The sequence below is a fragment of the Quercus lobata genome, chromosome 2, assembly GCF_001633185.2.
Source record: "Quercus lobata isolate SW786 chromosome 2, ValleyOak3.0 Primary Assembly, whole genome shotgun sequence".
Taxonomy (NCBI): Eukaryota; Viridiplantae; Streptophyta; class Magnoliopsida; order Fagales; family Fagaceae; genus Quercus; species Quercus lobata.
The window spans coordinates 46,980,502-47,008,108 of NC_044905.1; the positions used below are offsets into that span (position 1 = coordinate 46,980,502).

A 27,607-nucleotide genomic window follows, 5' to 3' on the forward strand; every position below is an offset into this window, starting at 1 on the left:
AAACTTTGATTTACTTACTAACACCCACCTTTTACCAAATAACCAAAAAATTAGCTTTAATGTTTTTTGAAAATAATGTTCCTATTATAATTTTGTTTCGCCTTTAATAAATAAGACTTGGGAAACTTTGTGAAGTACTCTGCATCCAAATGCTTGTATAATAGAAAAAGTACCATATTTTAGCCAATCAAATCTAAAGTTGACTAATATCATGCTATGCAAAATTGTGTAAAAATATACGATTGTTATAGTAACCGCATAAATTTATATTTAGATTATTCATTTTACATTCAATTTTTTATTATTTTTTTATGTATTCTAAGAATGAAGTAAGAGAGTAGGTGATGGTTGCTGTGTGTGAAAAAAGAGAAACAATTAAAAAAATTAAGAAAATTGATATTTTAATAAAATGTAATGTAAAATAGATAATCTGATGTGAAGAATTTGGAAAAGTGGATACTTTAAACATAAACTAGCAAATGTTTTGAGACAAGACAGCCATTTTTTTTTTTTTTTGGGTGAGTTAAAAAAAAAAAATCAAAATTGCTAATTTCGGAAGGAAAAAAAAGAAAAAGAAAAATGAGCACATTTGCTTTGGAGTTAAATTCCCTAGTAACGATGATGAGTATATAAATAAGATTTTGGACTGGGAATTGGAAAAAGAAAAGAAAAGAAAGGCAGAAAGTAAACCATCTTCTTTGACTCGCTCCTTTTATAACTGGTCTCTCTCGCTCTCTCTCCCTGCTAAAACCTAATCTCTCTCTATCTCTCTCTCTCGGACCTCGGTCATGGCAACCACTGAAGCTACCCAGAACGGCTCCACGACCGCTACACAGTCCGACCCTCAAACAGTCCCATCCGAACCCACCACCGCTACAACAGCAACCGAACCCGAACCCGAACCCGAACCCGAACCCGAGTCCGAGCCAATAAATCCGGATTTGGAGTCGGAGTCTCCATCCGCCGACAAGAAATGGCCGGGTTGGCCAGGTGACTGTGTGTTCCGGCTGATAGTTCCAGTCCTCAAAGTGGGTAGCATCATAGGGCGCAGAGGCGATCTCATCAAGAAGATGTGCGAAGAAACCCGCGCTCGCATTCGCGTCCTCGACGGGGCCCTTGGCACTCCTGATCGCATTGTATCACTCTTCTTTCTTTGCTTACCAGACACGCAAAGCAGCAAATTAGGGTTTCTTTTTGACAGTTCTGATTTTTTCTTTTAGGTGCTGATATCGGGAAAGGAAGAGCCAGAGGCTGCTCTCTCGCCTGCAATGGATGCGGTAATACGGATTTTCAAAAGGGTCTCTGGATTACCTGAGAATGAGGGTGGTGATGGTAAAACATCAGGAGCTGCTGGTTTGGCGTTTTGTTCTATTCGTTTATTGGTGGCATCCACACAAGCCATTAATTTGATTGGAAAGCAAGGCTCGTTAATTAAGTCTATACAGGAGAGTACCGGTGCTTCTGTCAGAGTATTGTCCGGAGGTATGTGTTTGTTTTTTCCGCCATTACTACTCTACTTCTTTCTTGAACTTGAACTAGTGCAGTGTTGAACAATATAGTTAGGCTAGTTGTTTAGAACTTTGTTTACTCAGCTGAAATCACCTTTCCTTACAATGTTGTTTGAATGGTCCCGTGTTTTTTCTATATTTATACTTCATCGATTCACTTTCTTATAGAATGTAACTTTCATTCATTGCATCTCTTTAGGACTACTATGTGTATATTCCTATGTACATGAGGCATGTCCTTTACTTCAATAAAATCTTATTACTTTTCCCTTAAATAAAAATTTAGGCTAATGCCTAATTGTTTAGATTTTATCTATGCTGCGGTTAATTTAAGAATTAAGGAAGCATTGGGTTTGAAATAAAGCAAGAAAAAGTAGTAGCAGGTAGAACTGTGCTTTTTTTTCCAAACAATACCTGTGATCGCTACTTAATGACCTTTTGTTTTTAGGAAAAAATAAAAAAAAAAAGGTTTTGGGAAGCTAGATGTTGGTGGGGTTGTTAGTGCGGTTCCAACTAGGAGCAAGCAGGTAAAATAGACTAGATCATGATAAAGAAACATTGGCTTGCCTACTGAAGACTTAATTGTCTGGACTTATTGCCAAAATGGCTTAGATGTAGAATTACCAGATCTCTTTTATTCCAAAGATACTAAAACTGAATGGGTTGATATAAAATACAATTACAATATGTAGGATCTTTGAGGAAATCTGTGAGTGAACTGTGTGCTAGCAAGGTGAAGTTCTTGAATTCCAACTCTTTCAATTGGTTTTCAGAAGGTTGGGGCTTATTCTATTGTCAATTAAAGATACAGATACAATACGATGAACTCAACGATGCATCAATGTTTGAAAATATAGATACAGTTTGGCAAGGATACATTAATTAATATATACAATAATCTTTAAATGTATATGTTTATGTTAAAAGATAAATAAAAAACACCAAAAAGTTACAAAATATGTATAAATTTTGATATAATTTGTAGCTATAAATGACAAATGAAGTAAAGAACACATGATTCATTTTTGATTTTCATAGAAATTTAAACTTCCTTTTTCCTTTTCTTAAAAAAAAAAAAAAAAAAATCAACTTTTACCCCCAAAATTATTTGTGTCGTATCTGTGCTGTATCCCATCCACATCCCACCATTTCTGAGCTGTACAGATGCATGTTTTTCTGTATCTTAGGTCTTAGGTATGTCTGTATCAGATATGCTGACTATTTTCCAGTATCTATGTTTCTTAGATTCGCATATATGTGAAAGTGTGACATGCATATCTCTTGCTGCCTGGCTAGTTTAGGCATTGTAACAATCAATGTGTTTTTAGCTGAATGGTTGATGTAGGCACTTATTTTTTCCAAGAAATATTTTGACAACTGATAGGATGACCATACATAATTAAAATAAACCAAAACTCCCATATCTCCTTAAATAACTTAGAACAAACTACAGTGTTTTTTGTTTTTGTTTTTGTTTTGTTGTTGTATAAGTAACAGGCCGTATTTTTAACAGCACAAAAACAGAGTCTAGAAATTCCATCAGTGATTATGTAGAGAGTCTCCAAGAACTTCGATCCCCATTCATATATAGTCTTCAAGAATAAAAACTTTAGATTCGGCAAAGTTGACTCTTTATCCTCAGAAGTACAATGATTCCTTTCACCCCATATGCACCACATCAAAATTGGCAGGGTTGTCCCCCACACTGTTGCATATCTATGGGAACCCAAAACACCACTACAAGACTCCATCATAGATTTAACAGAAACTGGCATCACCCGATTAACCCCTGCAAGACAGAGGAAAAATGCCTGCAGATCAAAACCTATAGGGCAATGCAATAAACAGATGACTTACAATTTCACCAGCCGATTTACACAAACAACACCAATCTGCTATAACTATGCCCCTCTTACACAGATTATTAGCAGTCAGAACTTTACCTATAGCCACCTCCGTGCCCGCCCCCCCCACCACCACAACACACACACACAAAAAAACCTCTAGGTGGTGAAAGACTTTTCCATATGCATTTCCAAGGGAAATGGGATATATTAGTACTTCTAACTTGAAGTACCGCATAGAAACTTTTTATTTGAAATCCTTTCTTAGGAGAGGGAATCCAAACCAATTTATCACGATTGTTAGGACAAACATGTGATGCATACAGGTCATCCAACATCTCCAGATCCCTAAAAATTAAAATCACCAATCAAAGAGAAAAAAACACATCATCATAAGCAGTGAGCTTCTTTTACTTCAGATCTCCCAGCAAATCTCATCAAGGGCCTCGGTGATAAAGACGAAATCATATCCAAAGGTCATGATCAAGGTAGTCAAAGGCGAAAGGCGACCTTAAGGCGCCAAGGCCTTGTATTGCCAGAGGTGTGAGGCAACAAAAAGGCGCTAGCCTGAGTAAAGCGAGACACCAAATTCTTAATATATTTATTATACATATGGAACTTAAATTATATGTACCTAGTGTATTATAATATTATACTAAAGTGTTTTTCAATGTGTAGCATGAAGAAATTAGGTCTATCAAATTATTTCAAAATAGGTTTAACATGGCTTAGGCTCTATTAGTTAGTTCTAACAATAGGTTTTACAGCAAGCTTCTATATAACAATAAGTCTTTCAAAATAAATTTGTAAATTAATTTAACTAACAATAGGCTTTATAACATGCCTTTTGAAATTAATAATCTAAAAATAGGTTTTACAAAAAATTTCTATAAAAAATAAAATAAAATTGAAAAAAAAAAAAACCTTACTTGAGGCTCTCTCCTTAGCACCTTTTTCATGGCTTAAGGTGGTCGCCTTGCTCGCCTAGGCTCTAAACGCGAGTGCCTCACTAAAGGCACCTTGTCTTAGAGCCTTTAAGGTGCCTTGCCTCACCCAGACGCCTAGGTGAGCGCTTGGCTTTCCTTTGACTACACTGGTCATCATTGTATAGGATGGGGAGTTTTGGTTTTAAAGTGAGCAAATGTTTTGAGTGGATTAGGATTGTTGTCGATGTATTTATGGTTGGTCGTCCATACCTATCTTTCCATGGCCTATTTCAACTCACGGTCCTCATTTCCTTTCTTTTCCTCTCTTCTCCTACGTTTTTGCTGTCTTGAGCTTTGCTTCTTTGACCATACCCACTTTTCCATGGAGTTGGGCCATGTATGTGTATGGGTAAGGTAAATTTTGTTGGAAAGGGTTTATTGATGGGTTTGTAGGTTTTTGGATTTGGCAGTTTTGGCTCACCCTTGGTTGTGAGTTACTTTGGGGGTTAGCAAATTTTGGGGAAATGGGGTTATTAACAAGGATCTGCCAGATGTGAGTGTGCGCACATGTGCATGCATGCGTGTGTCCATGTTTGTGTAACTCCGGAAAACTAGGCATTACCCTTCTAAATTTTTAGAATTAAAAGCAAAATTTTAAGGATGTGAGGGGACAACTTTAGAATTAAAAGCAAAATATTTGAAGACCTTGCTCAAGTGGATGGTAGCTTCAGGGGAGTTTTCTATTTCAAATTTATTTGATTTTATCATTCATTGTAATTTTAGATCTCTTGTATAACCCTCAGCTAGTATACTTCTTGCATACTTGTTGATTTCAATCTGAATAAATATTATTACTTATCAAAAAAATAATAATCCTGGAGTTCTATTTGATGTAGGACAAATTAGGGAATTTTCCATGTGTAAATGTTTGACACAAGCTGTGAACACGACACGAATTAGATATGGGTTTTTGCAGGTTAGGGTTGGACCTTAGTGGATTTAGGTCATAAACGGGTCGACCCAAAAGTGATATGATAAGAAATATGTCATAAGCGGATTAACCCGCGTGACCCACAATCGACACATATGACACGCCAATTTATTTGTGTCAACTCGAAATGATCCATTTAACACAAGCCATTGAACTCATATAACAAATAAATATTCATTTTATTTTAAATTTGTTAAATACCTTTTATATTCAACTTATATTTTAAACTTAAAAAGAAAAGTGAGTAATTACAAAAACTTATAAGTGATATAATTGTAAATTGAAACTTTACAAGCCCTAAATGTGTAAACCCTATAAACCCTAAAACTCTAAAGCTTCTTATAAATATTTGATTTGATTTTATTTTTGTTAAACTATGTTATTTTGAATGTGAGTTGAAGACCTAAAGTGTATGCACTACTTTTGGGATGTAAAAAACTAAATTATAATATTATACGGTTTGAAATGGATTGTGTCACATTTGTGTCAACCCAACATGACCTATTTATTAAGTGTGTAAAGTGGGTCGGGTTGTATCAACCCATCTCATTAACAGGTCGAGTTAGGGTTGAAGGGTCATAACAAGATTATTAAATGGGTTGAGTTCAGGTTGAGCCATTTAGGCGAATACCTCTACCTTGACATGACACAGCACGCATACCTCGACATGACACAGCACGCAAACCGAATTGACACCCTTAATTAGGACTACTAGTTTGACTAGTAAACCAAACCTAATAAATACTTAGTCCTAAAGAAAATAATCCTAAGATACTCAGAATACCCTAGAAGATCCTAGGCTCAACGAAATTACCAAAATACCCTTAATTAGTAGGAATTGCATAAATTACAGATTTGCCATAACTAATAATATAAAAATCCAAATAAAAAACTGTTTTAACCCAAAAAGACTCATACTTAGACCATTAAAATGACATGACTTTCACTTCAATTGGACTTCACACAAGGACCCAATAAAATAATTCTTGAATAGACGAATTTGCAAAGTAATAGCATATTAATCTTTCATGACTTCATCATTCTCCTTTGGTTGGAAGAAACTTGACCTCGAGTTTCAAAGTGTTGAAGTATAAGAACCTTTGAACTTGGAGTTTTCACCAATTCTTCAATCACTTTTGGAAACAGCAGGACAGATAAAGAATCTTCCTTTTCCACCATGTTGCTAAATTCATATGGAATATTGAAATCAATGATTGGAAGGCTTTGCAACTAACAATCCCGTTTAGAATGACCCATAGCAATGACTTCAATATCTTCCTTGGTCTTGAAATTTCCATGATCAACCTCATGCTCATCTTTCCCCTTTGTGATAACTGTTGGCCTTGTAACACATTCCGCTGGTTGTTTGTTAAGGTGGACTTGTGGGGAATCATAAGGCTGATTTTTTTTTTTTTTTTTGAGAGATAATTACAACATGCTGCTAACCCCGCAGCTCGAATCCTTTCCCCCCTAGACCCCTGCGCACTTTGTGCATGGGGATGTGCCAATTCAACTACAAGGCCTTTGGCAAGGCTGATTTTCTTCCTTTAAGGCCACACCTTCTGGTACTAAACCAATATGCAATTGAGGCTGCTGTAACAGCAAGTTTTCAGTGCTGCATCCATCAAATTTTAAAGGGGTAATGGGTGCAACGTTTGCCAACAAGGGTGGGGGATAAACTAGGCTCTAACTTAGGATCTCTAAGTTGTTGATAAATTGCTATTCTATCAGGATATTTAGCCAAAATAGCAACTTCCAGCTTCTTCATATCTTCTCACATAGAGCATAATTTGTCGAGCTTTGCATCTATAGAGTTCAGCTTCTCATCAATTGAATTAAACTTCTCACATAACTAATGCAAAGTCTTCTTTTTGCCTTCATAATCTTGAGATGAAGCCTTGTAGTCTTGAGGAAAAGTCTTGAATTTAGACCCTAATTCCATGTTAGTCACCATCATTTGTAGGAAGAAAATTTTGACTGAGAACTTGTGCTAGGATTTTAGTATGATTTTCGCTCTAATGCCAAATTGATGTAGGACGAATTAGGGAATTTATCTGCGTGTGTTCGTGGTGGGTGCAATGTTTGCCAACAAGGGTGGGGGATAAAGTAGGCTTTAACTTAGGATCTCTAAGTTGTTGATAAATTGCTATTCTATCAGGATATTTAGCCAAAATAGCAACTTCCAGCTTCTTCATATCTTCTCGCATAGAGCATAATTTGTTGAGCTTTGCATCTATAGAGTTCAGCTTCTCATCCATTGAATTAAACTTCACATAACTAATGCTAAGTCTTTTTGTCTTCATAATCTTGAGACAAAGTCTTGTAGTCTTGAGAAAGTCTTGAATTTAGACTCTAATTCCACATTAGTCACCATCATTTGTAGGAAGAAAATCATTGAGAACTTGTGCTAGGATTTTAGTATGATTTTTGTTTTGATCCAAATTGATCTAGGAAAAATTAGGGAATTTGTCTGTGTGTGTTTGTGGTGGTTTTAGGGTTGAGGAAGGAGAAGAATTAAAGAGAAATTAGGGCTGTCCAGGGGTTGTGTCAACAGTAACTTTAGAAAAAAGAAGATGAAGAAAAGAAGAGAGAAGGAGAAAGAACCAACAAAGGCCAATGTGCCTATTGCCCAAAACGCTCAATTTTATTAGTCAGCTCATTCTATTTCCCAATTTTATTAATCAGCTCATTCTATTTCCTTTGAATACATTGAGCCCAACATATATAAAGACCATAGTTGTCAAAATGTAAATTGTATCTTGAATTGATTTTTTATTTTTTTGTATCATGTATTGTAAGATATACAAATACCTAATAAAATTTATAAAAAAAAATGGTAGATATACATACAAAAAATATATTTATTATAAGTTTGAAATATTTTCAACTAAAGACTAATTTAATCATCACTTGGTTTCCTCCAAAAAAATTTAATCATTACTTATGTAATAATATTTAACAAAGCTAGCTAACTAAATAAATCAAATTAACATGTGTTTATAACATACACATTCAAATTAATTAAACTCAAAAGTGATAAACATGTCAATGAACCAAAATAATAATTCTTTTTAATCATATTCGTCATCTTGTTTAATCAACTTCATCTAATTCAATATTATCATAATGTTCATCATCTTGCGAAATTATTTCTTTATTGACATTTTCTTCTTCATCATCATCAACATTTATCATATCTTCTTATTCATTTGTTTTAATAATTTTTTTTTTAATATATTTTTTCTCGGCATTCTGCTTTCTTAGACTTATAACAAAAATAAAAATAATTATATTGTCAATTAATATGTTATTCATAGTATAGAAAAGAAATTTGCAAATATCAAAATTAAGTGTTTAGTGTGTAGTCCAAATTTTATAGGAGAAAGAGAGGAGAGGGTGAAAAAATCATGGACATTATTCTATTGGGCTCAATTAAGTAGCCCAATAATTTTATGTTAAAAAATTTCTAATATGTTGTTGGACTTAAATTAAAGCACAAATTTTAATCCAAAAAAAAACTCATTTTAAACCCACTTGTCTATTGTCTTTGTATTGTATAATACGATACGTACGATTCTACGATGCGATATGATTCATGGACACTTACGATACGAAACTTTTTGTACACGATACGTATCGCGTATCGTACGTTACTGACAACTATGATTAAGACTCTTACTTGTACTAGTAGTAATAAGATTCCTACTAGTATTAGGCCTACTAGTTTGACTAGTAAACCAAACCTAATAAATACTTGGACCCAAAGAAAATAAACCTAAGATACTTAGAATACCCTAGAAGATCCTAGACTCAACTCAATTACCAAAATACCCTTAATTATCGGGAATTGCAGAAATTACAGATTTGCCCCTAAATATAAAATTGATCATAACTAATAAAATAAAAACCCAAATTAAAAATTGTTTTCACCCTAAAAGACTTGTACTTAGTTAAAATGACACAACTTTCACTTCAATTGGGCTTCACACAAGGACCCAATAAAATAATTCTTGAATAGGCGAATTTGCTAAGTAATGGCATATTAATCTTCCATGACTTCATCGCTATCCTCCATGGACCTCTCAAGTATTTGTCTATGACTCTATGAATAGATGGAATTATTGCCTATAAATCATCTTCTCTGAATTTGTGGTTTCTAATTTCTTTATCACTTGCCAATAATTATTATTTTATAACAAGGAAGGCACATTATACTTGATTTTTGTGCTGGCAGATGAGGTGCCATTCTATGTTGCCACAGATGAGAGGATTGTGGAAGTGCAGGGAGAAACTTTGAAGGTTCTCAAAGCTCTAGAAGCAGTAGTGGGTCACCTTAGGAAGTTTTTGGTTGATCATAGTGTTCTTCCACTGTTTGAAAAGAGTGTAAGCACATTTCCTGTAAATTGTCTAGTTATTTATGGTTTTTTACACTATGGCATAGTAATTGTGTTGCAATGTTCATTTTCAGTATGCTGCACCAGCGCCTGTCTCACAAGATCGCATAGTTGATACCTGGCCAGACAAGTCCTTACTGCATAGTGCTTCTCAAACTGCAATTCCCACTGATTATCCTCTCTCAATGTCCACAAAGAAGGATTCTCTATTCCTAGATCGTGAAACTCGTTTGGAGTCTCAACTCTCGGCCACTGGAATTTCACTCTATGGACAAGATCCTACAATTTCTGGGATTCGTTCTTCAGGACTTGGTCGTACTGGTGCTCCTATTGTTACTCAGGTTAACATTTTAACTATTCCTTATATTATTTGAGTTTGAAGTTTAATTCTTCAAGATATAAGACTGGGCTGACTGGCCCTTTATGTTGATACAAGACAAGTGCCTGGTGTGTGCTTTGCCTTTGGGTCTAATGAAACCAACTGTTTTTCACTTTTCTTATATACTCTATGCTTCCCTGAAAACTTGCAGATGTGCTGGCTGGGGTATTTTCTATAATTTTTTTGGTTAAATTTTCACAAAAAGTTTGATTCTACATGTACCTTAAGGCGTAAACCTTACAGACTGGTTCATGACATTGAATAATTTAGATATTGATGTGGGAACAAAATTTATTGTGCCTTGAAATTAAATGACAAATATCTCCACCCATATAAGATTGCATCAGGCCTTACTATTCATTTTCTTTATAATCTGACACCAGAATTCCAGGTCATTTCACCTTTCTTATAATACTTCCCTGAATGTTGAGCATAGAAGGTGGATAATTTATTTATTTTATGGTTTGTAGGTTGATTAGATCTTGCATTCTTTTCATTCATTTTGGTTACTAGTTTTGTTAACATTATTTCATTCATTGTTTCCTATAATCAGATTACACAAACAATGCAAATCCCATTATCTTATGCTGAGGCTATCCTTGGGACTAAAGGGACCAATATTGCACTCATTCGTCGTAGTAGTGGAGCATTCTTAACCGTGCAAGAGAGCAGGGGACTACCTGATGAAATTACTGTGGAAATTAAAGGAACCTCATCGCAGGTTCAGACAGCTCAACATATGATTCAGGTAGGAACCTTTTTCACTGATTTTCTGATGCAGGACAAACAATAGAAAAAATAAAAGAGCAAGAAAATTAAAGGGTAAACCTAAGAATCAGCACTTAGGGTCGCCTGGAATAATCACCAAACTAAACTTTTAGGCATCAGCACCTAAGGCGTTTGGAGTCAGCACCCAACTATTGGAAAATATCCAATCTAAATTTCATTGATCACGTCTAATCTCCCAATACAAATAAACCAGTCTCTTATATAGAGCTAGAACTGGAAAATAAAAAGATAAAGATAACAACATACCAAAACTAATCCTAATTGAACTCAAATGCTAATACTTATTTAATCTAAAAAATAAACAAAGGAATCCTAAACTTTTTTTTTTTGGATAAGAATCCTAAACTAATCCAACTACATAAGAAATCCAATCTAGTAAGGTGTGCTATCCTCATCAACTCTCCCGGGGTTGGGAAGACTCTACCCCGTCAAGTATAACTCTGAGTAGTACTCTAGCAAATCCGGATCAAGATTTTGTAAATTGTAATTCCTCTCTTGTGATCCAAGTGTAGTCTGATATTGGTTGTCCCTTCCAGCAAACTAGGAAGCACTGAATTTCTCCACCCCTAGTAGAAATAAACCATAGGGATTTGAACAAAATCATGGGGTCAGTTCTAAACTGCTGGACCTTTATAAAATAGCCAAATTCTCATTATTAAAGATGGAGTCAGTTTTGTAATCAGTTTGAAAATCAAGACGTGCATTTGGTCCAACATGTTTCAACATTTTGAGTGATTCAGCACTACAAGCTTGCAATTGGTTACTTGGAACCATGACATAATCCCCTGCTTGAAATTTCATGTAATCTGAATTAGCATTGATTTTATAGGGATATCATTTGCTGGAAATTGTTTACTTACCTCATGATGCTTATATGTTCCTATTGACTCAAGTATTCTATCATGGGGTGAAAATGTTGAAATATAAAAATCAATAGAAAAAATAAAAGAACAAGAAAATTAAAGGGTAAACCTAAGAATTAGCACTTAGGGTCACTTGAAATAACTCAAATAAGCACCAAGCTAAACTCTTAGGCACCAGCACCTAAGGCATTAGGAGTCAGCACCCAACTATTGGAAAATATTCAATCTAAATTTCATTAATCATGTCTAATCTCCCAATACAAATAAATTAGTGATCTCTTATATAGAGCTAGAACTGGAAAATAAAGAGATAAAGATAACAACATACCAAAACTAATCCTAATTGAACTCAAATGCTAATACTTATCTAATCTCAAAAATAAACAATGGAATCCGAAATTAATCCAACTACATAAGAAATCCAATCTAATAAGGTTTGATGTCCTCATCATTTTCCAATTTAAAATTTTTAACATACTGAACCCTGGTGTTGTTTTAGTATTGAGTTTTCAATTTTCTGGTCTTCCTCAGAAATTTTTGTTTAACTTGATAGTTGATATTGGTAGAGTTAGACTCCCAGTTAGTGGAGTTTGATTCCATGATCTTGACCCATTCTAATGGGAAGAAGGTGCCATTTGAGCATGACTATACTAGATGTAATTTTTCTATTTGCAGGAAGCTATAAATAGTCACAATGAACCCGTTACAAGCAGCTATGGAGGTCTAGATTCTGGTTTGAGGTATTCCTACTCTCAGTTGGGCAGTACATCTTACCCTTCATCTTCGTTTTCCTCACAATCATATGGTGGGTATGGATCTTCGAGTTTAGGAGGCTACAGTGCTTTCAGGCTTTGAGGTGATGAAAGACCAATGGCAAATTCGTACGTGTGGACTAATTTCTTTCGAATTAATTCTGATTAGAGAAGACTAAATGTAGTTTGTGTAAAGTCACCAGAAGTGGTTTCTGCCTTGATTTTATGTAATACAGTTATGATCTGTGAGTAATTTTCGGGTGGCTAAGCTTGAAAAGAGGGACAGAAAATGTAATGAGATAGTAGTGATTTTCCTTATGGTCCTAAAAGTTTGCATTTTCTTTATCAAAATCCACACCCAGGGGCATATTCACAGAGAGAGTAGCCCGTGGCTCAGAATAAAACTCTAACCTGGGTTCTACTAGGCATAACTTGCTGAAGCATAGTTGCTGGTTGGGCCTGAAACCTAGAGTAAAAGTGTTGTTCCTTCGCCAAACTCGATGAGGTCAAAGTTGGAGAAAACACTGGATTAACTCGACCAACGAGTGGGTCTTTGTACAGCCGGTTTAACTCCATTTCATTCATGCTTCTTTGTATATATGTTACATATTCCTCCAGACTAAAATAAAATGGAAGAAAATCATAATGAGTCTAATTAAAAGGTAAGGAATTAAACTAATCATAGGTCGAAACAGTTTGTGGGTCCTTGGTCGGGCGGGTGGTAACATTTCTGGTTACTTATTAGGAACTCATGGTTAGAACTCACCCTTGAAAACCGGCTTGTAAGATGGGAGTATCTAAGAACTTATAAATACATGGCTAAACTTACACCTAATTCATGTAGAACATTAGGATCAAAACAATATTTTTGATATGGTCTAGTAAACTATCATTAAAAGAATTAAAACCTTTTGCTATTCAATTTTTAACTTTCAAAATTAACCCTATTATTTATTTGAAAGTATGCTCCATTTGTTTGCTTTGCTTTTAAGCATTTTACGATGTTTGTTTGGGAGTAAAATGTGGTTAACTATAAAATATTTTACAATCAATGGTAAAATGTAAGTAAAAAACGGAGTAAAATGTGGTTAAGTATAAAGTATTTTACAATCAATGGTAAAATGTAAGTAAAAAACATGTAAAACATTTTACGTTTAAAACAAATGTAAAACATTTTACAATTTCATTAACATAACTCCTCCTTCTCTCACTCTCAGGTTCTCTTTCTTTCTCTCACAAACCAGACCAATAAGCCACTCATCATCAAGCTCCACCCACTTGTTCTTGGTTTGACCTTCTTAAGCTTTTATTTTTTTTCTTGGTTTGACCTTTGATTTAGTATCCTCCATCACTGGCCAACCTCCACTATTGTTGGTTCACCCAACAGTTCTTAGATCTTTTTTTATTTTTATTTATTTTTATTTTTTTTTTATTTTCCATTGTGAGGGTTTTTCGATTTGGGTATTTTGGGTGGTTTATGGGTTGCGGTGGTGGCTCTCTCTCTCTCTCTCATCTATGGATTTGAGTGGTCAGTTGAGTGGTGGTGCAAGAGTTTGTGCTAGTTTGGTGGAGGTTTGGGTGGTCGATGGAGTAGGTTGGGTTGGATTTTGTCGATCTGGTGGTGGTTGGTAAGTTGCTTAGATTTGATGGATTGTGAGATTAAGAACTTTTTTTTTCTTCATTTTACTATGAAACAAATAATTAAAAATGATTTCTTGGCATTTTCAAATACTCAACCAAACACTAAAAAAAATATTTTCAATGAGACAAATTGAGAGTCAATACACTTAAATAAAAAGAAAGAAAAGAAAAATTCTATCCACACTCACATTGCCAAAAAAAAAAAAAAATGCAACTTTTCTCAAAATAAAGAATTGAAAGTAAAAAAAAAAAAAATCAAATTTCATAAAGAAAAACATATTTTGTCTTGAAACTATAATCGCTGATTTCTAAAACACACTAGGCACTATAGTCTAGTATAAAATATAAAAAACTAAAATTCAATTTACACCCTTGGATTTTACTTCAATTATTAAACTAGTCTTTTAGATTTAATTTTTGTGAATTTTATCATTCAATTTATCAAAATGAATCGATTTAAATGTTTAATAATTCGATAGCAAATAAAGCCATTTAAAAAAAAAAATACTCATCAAACAACAGAATTTATTAAATGACACATTTCAAGAATGTTTTCAATTAGATTTTTAATAATAAAAAGAATATTTAAACAGAAGAGGTGACCAAATCTTTTGTTATTGTTTTCCAAAATAAGAGGCTAATAAATCAACCAAAATTAGACTTTTATTAATAATAATAATAAGGAACTCATATCTTAGGATTTAGGAAGTATTTATCAAAAAAAAGAAAAAGGAAACCTTAGGAAGTAATTTGACAATCAAAATAAAAGTGAGGTTGTTAAAATTAAATTGGATTTTACCCTTTTTAAAAAAGAAAAAGAAAAAGAAAAAAATACAATAACAGCCGTTATCTACAAGTACAAATAGAAACCCTTGAATGGGGATGAAATTGGAAGGCAGGCATCCATATGATATATAGATAAGATAGTAAACGCAGCAGCAGGTGAGGAGTGAGGACCGTGAGGTGAATAGAAAGAAAGAAAGAAATGCCAAGCTTGAATCTATTCACGAATGTGCCAGTGGATGCAGTAATCGCCTCTGATATTCTCAAGGACGCCACCAAAGCTGTCTCCAAAATCGTTGGCAAACCCGAGTCTGTTAAGTCCCCTTCTTTTTTTTTTCTTTCTTCTTCTTTATATCTTGTGTGGACTACGCTAGTTAGACCCCCAAAAAAAAAGAACTCTTATACACACACACACACTAGTGGGCATGATTTTGCTTACTTAATTTCATTATGTATTCCTTATTCTTCTTCTTCTTCTTCTTCAGTATGTGATGATTTTGATTAATGGTGGAGTGCCTATTGAATTTGCGGGCACGGAAGAGCCAGCTGCATATGGAGAATTGGTCTCCACTGGGGGACTTGGACCAAGCGTTAATGCAAAATTGAGTTCAACAATTGCAGACATTCTTCAAACTAAGCTATCTATACACAGCTCCCGCTTTTATATTAAATTTTATGATGTTCAGGTATATTTTCTTACTTCAATTCGTTTTTTACTTTGTTATCGGAACTATACACACACACGAGTTACTTTAAAATTTGCAGCTAATTAGTATGCCTCTGTTTTTGTTTGTATGTGAGATAAAAATACTTTCACCTGCCATAATTGGTATCACAAAGCGGCATCTTCTGTAAATATTTAGAATCATCATAACATAGATTCCCTGCTTAGTTGCATATTTTGTTTAGCATTTTATAACTCCTTTACCATCACCAAGATTTAATCTTTCTTTGCATCCCCTTGTCTCAACAATTTTCCCAACCCAAAAACTCTTTTTCTTCAAACATGGAAACTGATTGACAATATTAGTGGGTATTGGAATCATCATTTACATTTTCTTTCTTGCTTGATTTCTATATGTAAGCAAGCAAGAGTTTTCACTTTTCATGCATTGCTGTTTCTAGCTAATTTTGGTCTAATATCTGATTATCTCTTAGATTTTTTATCTCAAAATTTTTACACATTATTGTACTGTTATACATAGAAAAACCAATTTGTCTCCTCAGAAATCATTTTGTATTTGATGTTAAACTCAGTTCAATGGTAGTCTGATCTTAAAGGGGACATTGAATACTCTTGCACGGACGGTGGTTTCTTTATAATTTGTAATTACCTGGGGTGGAAGGCAAGACTATTAAGGAAAGTAGTTTTGAGATTGTTGATTCAATGAACGGCTTGACAAGATAATGAAAGATGTAGAATCATTACAAATTGTCAAAAATATTTACCAAATGCATAAACGTTTAACTTTAGGTCGAGGTGTAGTGTAGGAACTGATCAAAAAATTTATCAATTTATAGGCATTTGGAGGATAGATGCAAGACTACCTTTTATTTATTTATTTTTAATTGGTAAGTTACATATGCACCCATTGAGTCTTGAAACCATGCCATGATTTCACCCTAAAAATTTTCATTGCAGAATAAATGTCATTTCAACCATAACTCCTTGGTTTGAGTCTAACATCTTTTAAGATGAAGCATAGCAAAATTTGATTAAATTTTTGCCCCACTTCAGAGTGAATTGCACCTTATAGCTTGGTGCTTTGCTGTAGTCATAAACTGGTTTAACTGTTCATGGAAAGACTGTGCTGGGGAACTATATGCTGCTGAAGCATAAATAGGGCACTAGTCACTGTGTGCCAAAAGGGAACTTCAGCTATATTCTTCCATGTTGTAATTGTCAAAAGTTAGTACCTTTGTAGTAATACATTTTTTGTTTACTAATTAAGTTATATGTTCTTCCTTTTTCTTGGTGCAGCGATCTTTCTTTGGGTTCAATGGCTCAACATTTTGATGAGAAAGGTTCTGGGTAATGGATACATGGAAACCTGAAAGCTTCAAGCCATGGGCCAGAGCCTGCTGCAGGGCTATTCTTGGTCTCAGTTGTACTCTTTCTTTAGGGAAGAGATAACCCATGTATTTGATTATAATGAAACAAATATAAATACTCTTTTGTTATTTAAGTTGGGAACTGATTTCCTGACTTCCTCTTTCTGGTTCCTTTGAATTCCCTAGCCTTTTTGCTTCTGGTAGACAGTTGCTGTGCTGTCATTTTCCGAAAACCAAATATCTCCACAACTACAACCGTTACATATTCTTCCTTGGCATAGTCGTGCTAAAAACATGTTAAGGACCTTTTTTGTTTTTTGTTACATTATAAATGACCCCAATCCCAACAAGTTCAAGGTCACAAATGTCTAAAAATTTAGATATTAGGCCTTTTGATCCTTCCAGCAGACAACAAGCTCATTCATGTGCTCCGAAGTCCGAACCAATAACACCTCATTTCAAGTAAGAGGGAATAGTGGTCTAGCAGGTAAGAGGGAATAGGGGAACAAGTTTTGGGAAATAACTGACATACCATTCCCCTACCCAAACACATGTATGCTTGGGTGCATGCTTCAAGTGAACGAGAAATCATGTTTCAGCCGTGCATGCATGCTTCCTTAAATCACGAACCAAAGGTAATCCACCCCAAAAAATGATAAGGATCACCTTTCTAATACATACCTCTCTCTCTCTCTCTCTCTCTCTCTCTCTCTCTCTCTATATATATATATATATATGAAAACATATATGTGGTTTTTTATTTTTTTTATATATGATCTTTGTGTGGCTCAAAATGATTTGACTGAATTGTTCTTGAACCAGTCCAACCGTTCCAGTTCCTAGTTTTGAGGGTTGAACTAGTGGTTCAGTTTTTGCAGTGTTTATATATATATATATATATATATATATATATATAGAGGTTTTTGAAGAGAATTGAACTAGATTAATGCCTTGAATTGGTTTTTAAAACTATGGTTATGGTGCGAGAGAGACTGAGAACGGACAAGGAAGGTCTATGGAACATGGAGACTTGTGCAACCATTGCAACTGCTAGAATTCGTTCAACAACTCGGGGAAGATTGTAGGTCATCGGTGGACTATTGTATTCCGTTGCAAATGAGTATTAGATCACCGAAAAAATAACCCAAATTTTGTAGTTCAGGTTGATCGGCATTTTTAATTACATAACACCTGGAATAAGGAAAATATTTTATAGAGGGAAACAAATGCAGTTTTGTCCCTCCTTTAAATATTCCTTGAAAAAAAAGTCTAACCTTCTCTTTTTTTTTTTAAAAAAAAAAAAAAAATGAAAAAGAAAAAAAAAAGAAAAAAGAAAAGAAATAAATAAATAAATGGAAATGATCCCAACAAGTGCAATTTGCAATTTATAGTTTTATCTGTTAGAAATAAAAGTTTACTTGGACAATGTATAACCAAATCTACTCCTTATCTAATTGTTATTATGCTCATTAATGCAACCTTATCCCTTAAACTCAATAGGTATTCTAAGGCTATATATATATATGAGAAAGCCTTGTTGAATATGATAGAGAATTAATATATATCAAATATATTATATTGTATCTAACTATCTGGTATTAATTAAGAGATAAGATACTGAATGACCACTTGAATAATAAGAGTTTATATAATTTCCTTGTTATTCATGGCACTTTGTTTGATCTATTTTCTTTATTTTATAACACATTATTATCATGAATTTCTACCCAATTTTGAAAGGAATTTGTACTTCTTTTGTTTTTCAATTTGTGTAGTGCTCTAAACTCATAGTAAGTTTTCTCCCAAAGAATTAGTAATTTTATTATCCTATTTATTTGTTATCAGATGAATTAGTAATTTTATTATCCTATTTATTTGTAATCACATTGATATAAATGTCGAACCTTGCAAAACTTGAATTCATTGCCCATGACACCTCGGACAATAATTACTTATCATGGATCCTTGATGTCAAAATTCATCTGGAAGCAATGAACCTTGATGAGATCATCGCTTTATTTTGCTTCTTAACATGTTTTATTGTTTTCCTAGCATGTCTACTTGCTTTCTTAACATGTTTTATTATTTTGATGCTGTTAGCCTGGCCTTCTTGGGCTATGATATGTCTAAATTTCTTGTTTGTGCTTCTTGCCATGTTTATATGCTTAATACTTTGTTTGGATGCTATGCCTAGTGCTTTTTAGCTTTTGTACATCTTGTTTATGCCTCTTTCTTGTGTTTTGGCTTTTGGGTAGGGTGTAGATCTAGATCTAGTGGTCTAGGTCTACATCCATACATCCAAGTTCAATAAAGGGTTTGGATTAGTTCCTTTTTGCATGTTTGTGCTTTGTTTGATCTTTTCCATGTTTTTTGTGTTTGGATCCATGCTTCTATGCTTAGATCTTGTTTCTTGCATCCTTGCCATGCTTCACATGTTGTTTTCCCTTTGTGGGTTTGTGTGTTTGCACCTTTGGTGCCTCTTTGTTTGTTTGCTCGCATCCTTTCCCCTTTTGTGGTTTGTTTAGATGTAATCATGTGTGGGAGTACATCTTCGAGATGTTGGCTTGCTTGCCGTTTGCCCTCCTCTCTTTTTGTTTAGCTTTGCATGTTAGGCTTTCTCATGTTAGCCTTGTATGTGCTTTATAACATGTTTAGCTCTCCCCTTTATGTGATAACATGCTTTGCTTCCTTTATGCTTGCTTTGTGCCACCTCGCGTAGGTTTCCTTGCTTTTGTTTGCATCTTTGTTTATATGTTCATACGTCTTTGTGTGCTTGTTTGTGTTATCAAACTTGGTTCCTACCCATGATTTCATGTGGGTTCACATCTGTCTTTGTACACGAAATCTCGAGTCCCTTTTACGAACTTTGCTTGATGGCACATGTGTCATCCATACTCCAATATAATGGAACTTTGCTTGTTTGCCCATTTGTGTGCTTTCTTTCCTTGTTTGCTTGGCTTGTGTATTTGCCTAGTGCTTTCTCTGCTTCTTTATTATCTCTTTTGCTTGTTTGCTGGCTTTGTGTTTTCTTTGTTTTTTGCATGTACACGCTTGGAGTGAGGGCATAACTTCTATAAAATGCAAGCAAAAATGGCAAAATTCAAGCAAAAGAAGCAAGCCAAAAAAGGGAACTGATCAATAGATTAAGAGGCTTAGCCTTCCCATGTGGTTTTCTCTCTCTCTCTTAGCCTTCTCTTTAGAACCATGTTTCTAGAACTAGGACTTTCTTTCCTTGTATCTTGCTTAGGCCGCATTCTTAGGGTATGACAATGTTTGATCTTTATCTTTCCTGTACCTTGCTTGGGCTGCGTTCCTTGGGTATGACAATAACTGATCTTTACATTATCTTGTACCTTGCTTGGATCATACCCTTGGAATGTTGGCAATGTCTAGTTTATTTTCCTGCTCTGTGTGCTTGCATTGTGCATGCTTGATATATATATGATGGGAATACAAGTTAAGAGCATTCATCCATAGTGGTCGTCCACATACAAACCACGTCCAAAACCTAATCACATCCAGAAGACCTTAAGAGGTGACCAACAATGGCATCGAGCGTAGGAACAATGCACGTCCCTCTATAATAAGACCATCTAATTCCAGGGAAGTCGTCCATAGCATAAAGGCATGGACGACCAAATTACACTTGGTGAATCCTATAGGAACTCATAAAGTTCTATATGATCTAACCATGATGTTCTACTCTTAAAATGTGGAAGGATGTTCCCGTAATCCGCTTCACGTACCCCATTTACCTATTTTCTCCATTTACTACTCACATACCTATGATGGTGGTGGATCCGCACAAATAGACCCACTTTAAACTCTATATAAATGGAGCAAGTCCCTTTCACTCGAGGTAGGTTCTACCATTCACAATTTTCCATTCTTGTGTTCTAGAGAGAAAACTGACTTAACCATCAGAGGGTCCTTGGCTGGGTCACACCAGTAACCTTTGACAGTTCTTTCATTCTTTTCAGGACTTATAGCCATTACCATAGCCGGAAGCATTCCAGCCTACTGATTTCGTACAAAAATTATACGAGTTTTTTTTTTTTTTTTTTAAGAAAAATTTCCCATTGTTTCTTGGACCTATATAAATGCTATCTACAAGTTTTCATGCAAAAATGCTGATATTGGATTGTGGTCAAAATTTTTACAAATCTGACGGAGGAGCATTTTCCTACATAATTGATACGAGCTTGTTTTTTTTTCTTTCCTATCTAAAAAATTTTGCATTTGTTTCTTGGACCCACTAAAAACTGATCTGGGGTTCAATCCTCGCCTTTGTTGTTTTTTTTTTACATTAAGAGCGGACGCCATAAGATTGGTCTAGAATATTGACCTGAGTCCAATATCGGTGTTTTTTTTTAAAAAAAAAAAAAAAAAAAAAACTTGTACGTAGCATATATAGAGGTCCAAGAAACTAACGGAAAATTTAAAAAAAAAAAAAAAAAAAAAAAAACTCGTATCAATTTTGTACAAAAATGCCCCAAGGTCAGACTCGTCAAGAATTTTCACCTGAATCAAATTTTGGCATGTGTGCATTAAAACTTGTAGATTGCACATAAAGTGGTCCAAGTAACAAATGCAAAATTCTTTAGAGAGAGAGAGAGAGAGAGAGAGAGAGAGAGAGAGAGAGAAAATCGAGTTATTTATATACGAAAATGCCCCTAGGTCCGACTGATCAAGAATTTTGACCAGAATCAAATGTCGGCGTGTGCATGAAAGCTTGTAGATAGCACATTAAGAGGTCCAAGAAACAAATGAAAAATTCTTTAAAATGCAACCATACTGATATTAGAATCTGGGAAGAATTCTTGACAAATCTAATCGAGGGGCATTTTTGTACGAAATTGATACGAGTTTTTTTTTCTTTTGTTTCTAAAGAATTTTGCATTTTCTTCTTTGACCTCATTATGTGCTATCTACGACCTTTCTCACAGACATATTGACATTTGATTCAGGTCAAAATTCTTGACCCGTCGGACCTAGGGGCATTTTCGTACAAAAATTACACGAGATTTTTTTTTTTTTTTTTAAGAATTTTTCCATTTGTTTCTTGGACTACTATATATGCTATCTAAAGTTTTAATGCAACCATACTGATATTAGAATCTGGGAAGAATTCTTGACAAATCTAATCGAGGGGCATTTTTGTACGAAATTGATACGAGTTTTTTTTTTCTTTTCTTTTCTTAAACTGGTACGTAGCATATGTAGAGGTCCAAGAAACTAATGGAAAATTAAATAAATAAAAAAAAACTCGTATCAATTTTGTACGAAAATGCCCCAAGGTCAGAATCGTCAAAAATTTTCACCTGAATCAAATTTTGGCATGTGTGCAATAAAACATGTAGATTGCAAATAAAGTGGTCCAAGTAACAAATGTAAAATTATTTAGAAAGAAAAGAAAAGAAAAAAATAGCATCAATTTTGCATGAAAATGCCCCTCGGTTAGATTGGTCTAGCCCCTAGGTCCGACGAGTCAAGAATTTTGACCTGAATCAAATGTCAGTATGTCTGTGAGAAAGCTCGTAGATAGCAGATAAGGAGGTCAAAGAAACAAATACAAAATTCTTTTGAAAGAAAAGGAAAAAATAACTTGTATCAATTTCGTACGAAAATGCCCCCCGGTCAGCCTGATCAAGAATTTTTACCAGAATTCAATATCGGCATTTTTTCAATAAAACTTGTCTACAAGAATTTTGACCAGAATCAAATGTCGGCGTGTGCATGAAAGCTTGTAGATAGCACATTAAGAGGTCCAAGAAACAAATGCAAAATTCTATGAAAGGAAAAGAAAAAAATTGAAAAAAAAAAAAAAAAAAACTCGTATCAATTTTTTACAAAAATGCCCTAGGGTCAGATTGGTCAAGAATTTTGACGTGAATCCAAAATCTGCGTTTTTGCATGAAAACTTGTAGATAGCATATATAGAGGTCGAAGAAAAAAAAAAAAAACTCGAGTAATTTTTGTATGAATATGCCCCTAGGTCTGACTGGCCAAGAATTTTGACCTTAATCCAATATCGGCGTTTTTGCATGAAAAATTTTTCCATTTGTTTCTTGGACCTCTATATATGCTATCTAAAGTTTTATTGCAAACACGCTAATATTAGAATCTGGTAAGAATTCTTGACCAATCTAAGCGAGGGGCATTTTTGTACGAAATTGATACGAGTTTTTTTTTCTTTTCTTTCTAAAGAATTTTGCATTTGTTTGTTTGACCTCCTTATGTGCTATCTACGAGCTTTCTCAACCCTTTCACTCTTTTCAGGACTTATAGCCATTACCATAGCCGGAAGCATTCCAGCCTACTGATTTTCATGCATCATCAGTTGGTGCCGTCTGTGGGAAAGTAGTACAAAAAAGTTTCTAAGTGTTGACTTCTTTGCTTTCCAAGACAAAAAGGCTACATGGTTCAGACTAGGTTGATGGCCACTAGTCCAGGACACTAGGAGAGTGGAAATGCCTCTAGTCACCCAAATCGTGCACCACCACCCTCGATGACCATCCAACAACAGTCGCAGTCCATGGTAGCAGCGATAGCAGAACTGACGCAACAGAACTAGGAGTTAACTAGATAAGTTAACAAAAAACGTCAATAATGACGTGGTGAAGAACAAGGCCAAAATTCAAAGAATGAAAGGGTTGAGAATAATGCTGAAGAAGACTAGTCCAAAGGAACAATTACTTATAAAGTACCACATTTGGAAAGGGAGATGGACCAGATGAAAAGAGCCATGGAAAAGATGAAGGATTCCATGAGGAGAGCAAATCACACGGATGACCTTGTCCACAGGACTGAATCCCCTTTCATCGCGTCCATCACAAGTCATCCCCTGCCTTCCAAGTTCAAAATGCTTACCCTAGACTCATATGATGGGATGCGTGATCATTGTGATCACATTGCCACATTCAAGACAACCATGCATTTCCAAGGTGTTCCAGATGAAATCATGTGCAGAGCCTTTCCTACCACGTTGAAAGGCCCAACCAGAGTATGGTTTGGTAAATTACCACCAAACACCATAATTTCGTTCTAGGAGTTAAGTAAGTTGTTCGTCAACAACTTTGTAGGGGGACAAAGGTAGAAGTTGTAACGACCCCGTCCCAACTGTGTAGATATTGTCCACTTTGGAGCCCATACTCCTCATGGTTTTGTTCTTCCCCAGGTTGCGCTGGGGAAAAGGCCTCTACACATTGAAGGGAAGTCATTCCTTATAAACACATTCTCATGTGCTTTCCTAGGCGATGTGGGATTCCATGGAATGCAAGACCCCACTTTTGGGTCACTACAGAAGTGTTCCTTGTCCAGCCTGTTAGAACAAGGAGAAAATGAAAGTCTGCGTACCTTTATTAGCCATTTTAACAAAGAAGCCTTATTGGTGGACGAGATGGATGACAAGATCCTTTCAGCAGCTTTCTACAATCGAGTCAGTTCAGACTTGTTCATCCATAAGTTGTATGACTAGGAGCCATAAACGATGGCTGAGTTGATACATTCAGCCCAAGTATCATGAATGCAAAAGACGTGATTATTGCCAAGAAGAAGAAGAAAGGTGAACGATTGGAAAATGGTTATATACACCATCCAGAGCAAGGTCCTCGTCCAAAGAAAGCCAAAGTAGGGGAGAAAAGGGATCGCGATGGCAAGAAAGCTGGGTCATCCTCAGGACGATACTCCAACTATACTTCCTCGAATACTTCGCTTGACTAAGTGATGATGCAAATCAAAGATGATCCATCCTTGAAATGGATGAGCAAGCGAAACAAAAGCAAGTACTGTCATTTTCACCGTGACCATGGACATGATACGAACAAATGTTATGACTTGAAGTAGCAAATTAAAGCTCTCATTAAACAGGGAAAGTTAAAAAAAATTCTTCGATAAGACCACAAGAACGAGAGACAGCCAATGAAGGGCAAAGCAGAAGAACCAGCGCATCAACTGCGTGGAGAAATAAGGATGATTGTAAGGGGTACATTAATAGGAAGCTCGTCCAAAGCCAAGAAGACCTACTTGCGGGAAGTCCAGAATGTTCAAATATCCAGACGACCACCTAGGATGATCAGAGAAGATGAGCCGACCATTATTTTCATGAACGAAGATGCAAGACGATTGCACCATCCTCATGACGATGTGATTATCATTACTTTGGTGATTGGAAATTATACAACTAGAAGGGTGTTAGTAGACAATGGGAGTTCAGCAAACATCCTCTACTATCCAGCCTTCTAGCAAATGAGGACTAATAAGGAATTACTTCGTCTAATGAATGTGCCATTGATCGGGTTTGGAGGAATGAATGTTCTACCAGTAGGCACCATCTCCTTGCCAGTTATGGTTGTCTCTTACCTACAACAAATCAATAAGGAAGTGAATTTCCTTGTTGTAGACTGTTCGTCCTCGTATAATGCCATTATTGGACGACTAACTTTGAACAGTTGGAGGGCTGCAACGTCCACCTACCACTTGTTTGTCAAGTTTCCAATGGAGTATGGCATTGGAGAAGTACAAGGAGATCAATTAGCTGCTAGAGAATGTTACTTAGCAATGTTGGCCATGGACGAGCAGATGTAGACAATGAACATTTGTCGAGGTCTAAAAAGTTACAATGCTGCACCAAGGCCCAAAATGGCACAGTGAGTTGAACTCCATGAAAAAGAAAATAATAAAAGGCTTGAACTCACAATAAGGAAAAAAAGATGGTAGGCCCAAATCCATTAAAAAAATTTAAGCCCAAGACCCACAAATGGATAGGCCTTAGGGCCCATGAAATGAAGGGAAGAAAGAAAAAGCCCAGCCCGCCAAGATCAGAAAATCACTAGGGAGTCCAGTGGTAAGAATTGGGCTGGGATACCTAGAGACTGCCGGGAGCTCGGGGTCCTTGGGACGTGCAGCAGAGCTAGGATGAGATTAAGACAACTCAAAAGGAGTGCTAAGAAACACAAGGAATGAAGAACAGATATGTCCTTATCAACCACCCCATGATGCAGAAAGGAACCAGAAAGCTTGGAGACTAACAACTCATGAACAAGGGGCTGGTACCTCGGGGAACCCAGAAAGAAGAACCATGAAAGGAAGTAGCTGGGAAAACTTTCAGCTCGGGAAAAATGACAAAAGGAAAGGCATCTAAAAAGCTGAGTTTGAAAATGTGAGGTTTAGAAGCTTTGAAGGACGAGAGATTAGAGGTCAGCTCTCTAAGGACACCCCAAAACGGAAAGTCAGCAAGAGGCTTTTGGGGAAAAAGCACCAAAAGAAGAAAATTATGAGAAACAAGGAAGGGACTAGCCACCAAAGTTGCTGGCATAACATTAGCTCTGGTACCCAGGGGAGCAAAGGAGGGGAATTAGTGGTACCCTAGAACCCTAGGATGACATTATAAAAAGTGGAAGCAGCCAATAGTGAAAAGGGGATTCAGCAACAATGAATTAGAATAGAATCATTGAGAAAACTTTGTTAAAGACTCAAACAAAATAGCAAAAGAAAGGAAAATACCGCCTGGTATCCTCAAACAGCCACATACTTGGATTCAAAGGGATTCAAACTTTGCAAGTCTTAGAGGCTTGGAGAGCCATCTAAGTCTGTGATTTTTGAGCTTATTTGGACCTTGTAACACGTCTTAGTGAGAATATTATAACATCCAATTAAGAAAAGTAATGGAATATCTCACATTGTTTTAAGGATCCTTAACGTTTATTTTGTGTCTTCCTTTATCACATTGTCCTTTTACTGTTTCTTGTTGTTCCTTGCATATATATTTCTTGTTTGCTAGTATGTATGTATTTTAGGATTCCTGCTCTATGCACCACTTGCTTTGTAATCAGCCTATTTAGCTGCGGTGAACTAAGTCCAGTCCCATAAAACAACAACTAAAAGGCCCAGGGACCTTGCTTCTACTTGGACCTAGACACTGTCCAAAAAAGAACCCTCACAACATTAAAGAAAGAAAAACATTGGTTGAGCCAATTGAGGTATTGGAAGATGTATCGTTGGATGAGTCCAACCTAAAAAAGTTTAGCAGGATTGGGACGAGTATGGGGGAAAAGATACCCCAAACTAGACATCATATGCTTCAATTTGAACATAAATTTTGCATGATTTGGATTTATATCGAGTGAGTTATGATCGTTTGAAGTTGAGCCAAGGTCATGGGGATAAGCATGCATACGTATGAGGTTAAAGGTGCATACACAATGTTGAGACTACATATGCACCTTTGTTTCCAGATCCTTAGAACTTTAGTTTTAAAGGCCCAAAACATCATTCTTTAATGTAGGACGGCCCTTAGATCCTTGGGAACATCCAAATGCCTAAAAATAGCTCTGAAAACCCTAGTTTTAACGTATAAATACTCGCCTTTTCTCTCCAATCAAAGCCCTAGCTATAAAGAGTGCCTTCATCTTTTATAAACCCTAGTTTATCTTTTCTAAAGTCACCACAGCACCTTTGCACATTTTTTTGGTCTTCCAAAACCTCTTTTTAGCATTGAAACTAAGGCAAAAACTAATATTCTAATTCGATTTCTCAAAACCTTTTCAAAATATTTTGTTCTTGAGTTTTGATTACCTAAATTATTGTGTTTTTTTATTATTCTTGTTCTCTCAATCTAATCTCAGTATTGTAGGCATTGATAGGTCGGTTAAACAATCTCAAATCTATGATTCTAAAGCAAGATG

The 27,607-nt window shown here is 35.5% G+C and overlaps 2 protein-coding genes across 2 annotated transcripts; both read left to right on the plus strand.

The window, feature by feature from the left end:
- The first annotated feature begins 653 nt into the window (after nucleotides 1-653).
- Nucleotides 654-12,792, plus strand: LOC115975715 (RNA-binding KH domain-containing protein PEPPER). Its single transcript, XM_031096614.1, has 6 exons — nucleotides 654-1,136; nucleotides 1,221-1,482; nucleotides 9,504-9,652; nucleotides 9,738-10,004; nucleotides 10,596-10,790; nucleotides 12,370-12,792. The coding sequence occupies exons 1-6, from the start codon at nucleotides 789-791 to the stop codon at nucleotides 12,547-12,549; spliced, it is 1,401 nt and encodes a 466-aa protein (XP_030952474.1). The 5' UTR covers nucleotides 654-788; the 3' UTR covers nucleotides 12,550-12,792.
- A 2,158-nt stretch (nucleotides 12,793-14,950) lies between these two features.
- On the plus strand, nucleotides 14,951-17,100 carry LOC115975716 (macrophage migration inhibitory factor homolog). The gene is made up of 3 exons (XM_031096615.1): nucleotides 14,951-15,183; nucleotides 15,356-15,556; nucleotides 16,852-17,100. The coding sequence occupies exons 1-3, from the start codon at nucleotides 15,073-15,075 to the stop codon at nucleotides 16,885-16,887; spliced, it is 348 nt and encodes a 115-aa protein (XP_030952475.1). The 5' UTR covers nucleotides 14,951-15,072; the 3' UTR covers nucleotides 16,888-17,100.
- The last annotated feature ends 10,507 nt before the right edge of the window (nucleotides 17,101-27,607 follow it).